The sequence below is a fragment of the Poecilia reticulata genome, linkage group LG5 (assembly GCF_000633615.1).
Source record: "Poecilia reticulata strain Guanapo linkage group LG5, Guppy_female_1.0+MT, whole genome shotgun sequence".
NCBI classification, from domain to species: domain Eukaryota; kingdom Metazoa; phylum Chordata; class Actinopteri; order Cyprinodontiformes; family Poeciliidae; genus Poecilia; species Poecilia reticulata.
In genome coordinates this window covers 414,147-417,241 of record NC_024335.1, presented here as the reverse complement: position 1 = coordinate 417,241, position 3,095 = coordinate 414,147, and the positions used below count along the sequence as shown (strand labels likewise).

General features: G+C 49.5%; 1 protein-coding gene across 6 annotated transcripts in view; it reads right to left on the bottom strand.

The window, feature by feature from the left end:
- The window catches only part of rnf123 (ring finger protein 123), a 54,491-nt gene that overhangs the window by 31,031 nt on the left and 20,365 nt on the right, over positions 1-3,095 (bottom strand). For all 6 annotated transcript variants that reach the window (XM_008408234.2, XM_008408231.2, XM_008408233.2 and 3 more), the window contains 7 exons: positions 2,901-3,002; positions 2,713-2,813; positions 1,867-2,059; positions 1,641-1,786; positions 882-965; positions 630-737; positions 382-559 (listed from right to left, as the gene is read on the bottom strand). In XM_008408234.2, coding sequence (XP_008406456.1) covers positions 382-559; positions 630-737; positions 882-965; positions 1,641-1,786; positions 1,867-2,059; positions 2,713-2,813; positions 2,901-3,002 — 912 coding nt within the window. The remainder of the gene's footprint in view (positions 1-381; positions 560-629; positions 738-881; positions 966-1,640; positions 1,787-1,866; positions 2,060-2,712; positions 2,814-2,900; positions 3,003-3,095) is intronic.

The window sequence follows — 3,095 nt, the reverse complement described above, 5'->3', positions numbered from 1 at the left end:
GACACACACACACACACACCCCCACACTCACACACACACGCACACAGACACACACACACACACACACACTCACACACACACACACACACACACACACACACACACACACACACAGAGCAGCAGACTGTGCCTCACTGACACTTCCTCCTGTTAATGGAGCAGAGGTCAAAGGTCAACGACTTGCTGTCATATGATTGACTGCTGAGTCAATCGGGTGACGTTGTGGGCGGAGTCATTATGAGCCACGGTGACATCAGCACAAATCAACCCGACCGGATCATCATCATCATCAGGTCGATGATGCTGCAGCTATATTTTACTGTTCTGTCGAGAACTCCCTGGTGCCGGATGGCTTCCCATCAGAACCGGTCGGGTCGGTACCTGGCAGCTCGTCCATGCTGTTGGCGGGGCTGAAGTAGTTCTTCAGGGCGCTGTAGGCGTTCATGGCCACGTTGAGGTAGAACTCCGGCGTGAAGGCAAACAGCGACGCCGTGTTGTCGGCGTGCTCGATGGTCCGGATGCAGACGCACAGCAGCCAGTAGACGTCCAGCATCTTCTCCTGAACACACACAGCGGGTGTTAGAGCCGCACACCGACCAGAACCGGGAGGTACGGACCAGACGGGCCACCTTGGAGTAGATGGTGGCGTTGATCCAGGCCAGCCGGCGGCTCAGGTGGTTCAGCTTCTCTGAGAAAACCTTCTGGCTCTTCTGCAGCTCGTCCAGGATGTCTGCGCGCTGAAACACACAACCCAGAGTCACTGCAGAACCGGAACCAGCAGAACCAGCCGTCACAGGATCAGAGTCCGGTTTCTCTGGAGTCCACAACCCAAGTGGGTCAGCTCAGGAACCAAACAGGATCAGAAACGGTTCTGGACTCACTCTGGCGGGACAGCGAGCAATCTTCTCCTCGGTGTCCTTCAGAGCCACAGCGTACTCATGGACCTCGTCTGCCACCACCACCATCTGCAGGGCACAGATCGGGTTTACAGAACCTCACCACTCTGGACCGATTGGTTCTGATCGAACATCACGTTTCTAATGTGACCCGGTCAGAACCTACAGAACCAGCAGGGAGCAATATGGCCGCTGCATTGAGGCATCCAGGGTTCTTTTGCTTTTCCCACAGCAAAATTCAAGCATGTTCCAAACCCTGACAACTCCTCAATGAAGTTTGAACTTTTTCAAGGATTTTAAGCTCCGATACACTGTAAAAATCACTAAATCTCACTGTAAAAATCACTAAATCTCACTGTAAAAATCACTAAATCTCACTGCAAAAATCACTAAATCTCACTGTAAAAATCACTAAATCTTACTAAAGTATTTTATTCTAGTTTCTACTCCAAATATACGTGTAATAAGACAAAAACTAACAACCTCAGAAAAATATAGAAGCTTGTTTTAAAACTTCATTCCACTGGCAGATTATTTCTCTTATGGGAAATAATAAGCACAATGTTTCATTAATATGGACACTAAAATGTTACTTGTAAGTTTGTTTTGTTTAAAGTGAACTGAGGTATTTTCAGTAGAGACTAAAATGTTTGTGTTTTCGCACAGTTCCTCAGCAGAGAGGCGGTTCCCTCACCAATATGGCCGCTGCACTGACGCATCGATAAGACGCGGGACCAGACTGACCTTCCCCAGCTGCTGATGGACGCTCAGGTTGTACATCATCACGATGCCGTCGATGATCTCCAGCAGAGACTTGTCTGTGATTGGCTGGTCGGGCTCCTCCTGCGGTCGCCCCAGCAACAGGCCGTCGTTTCCGTGGCTACCCTCGACTGCGTGGCAGAGAGGAGACAGGAAGCAGGAAGCTGGAGCCTGTGGCGGCTCAGCCGGATGCTGTGGAGGAACCACTCACTGTCTTCCTCGGTGCGCTGCTCCACCGCCAGCGTCCGGACCTTCACCTTCTCCGGCTGGGACAGCGGCCGCCGCGGCGTCATCAGGCTGACGGCCGCCGTGCTCAGGAACCGGTTGGCCCGGCCCAGAGTGGGAGAACTCAACCAGCTGGGTCGGGCCAGGGCACCGCCCATCGCCGCTGCTCCGAAAGGCCTCTGGCAGGACGGGAGGAGACCAGGCGTTTTATCGGACACTCGTCCTGGTAGATCTGAACTAAAATCTATGATAAAATCTAACAGATCCATTAATAATTCCAATAATTTTTTTCTTGCTTTCTTTTCTAAAAAACTACAGAAAATATTTAAAATAACATTTTTTTTATTTCAATATAGCAAAATATAACTTCACAAGATGCGTCACATTCCTCATTTTATGTTTTACTTTCATGTTGCAGATCTCATAAAATCATTACTTCATTTTCCTAATGTTACAACATCATTCTGGTAATAAAGCTTTTATTCTCACAGCACTGCGAGATATCTTAATGCTCAGAATTAAAATATTAAAATCCTGGCTCTGATACTCCGTCAGAGTCGACCTCAATTCAGAGTCCAAATAAATAAAATCACTTTGTGAATCAAGATGGCCGCCCTGGGTGTGATGACATCACTGAGCTATGCAAACCCAAGGAGGCCATTGGTGGAAAGAAAATCCATATTTAACTCAATTTAAATCTTCAAAAACCAAAAATTCAACTAATGGATAAAATCGGTTTATCGCCCAGCTGAATCTGAAGTAGCCAGTTGGGTTCTGTTGGGTTCTGTTGGGTTCTGTTGGGTCCAGGATGATTTGGATCATCGTAACAAACCTGAGCGGCTCCGCTCTCCTCGTCTTCGTCCAGGTCGTCCATCGACGCGGCCTGGATCTCTGCGGGGTCGATGACGATGTTGGCCTTAGTGGCGAGGTCGTCTGGAAGACAAGCAGCAGTAAGACTGGGGGACGGGTCGTGACCGTAACCATGGCGACCGCAGAGGACTCAGAGATGGAACGCCTCACCTTTAAGAGTCTTCTTCAGGTGGGACAAGAGTCCTCCCAGTCTCTGCAGGTCAAAGTAATCCACCTTCCCGTTGTAGAAGAGCTGAGGAGGAACGTAGGCGTCTGGAGACAGAGACAACGAGGGAGAGACAGAAAGCTCGTTAGGAGACGAGGGAGAGACAGAAAGCTCGTTAGGAGACAAGGAGGGAGGGACAG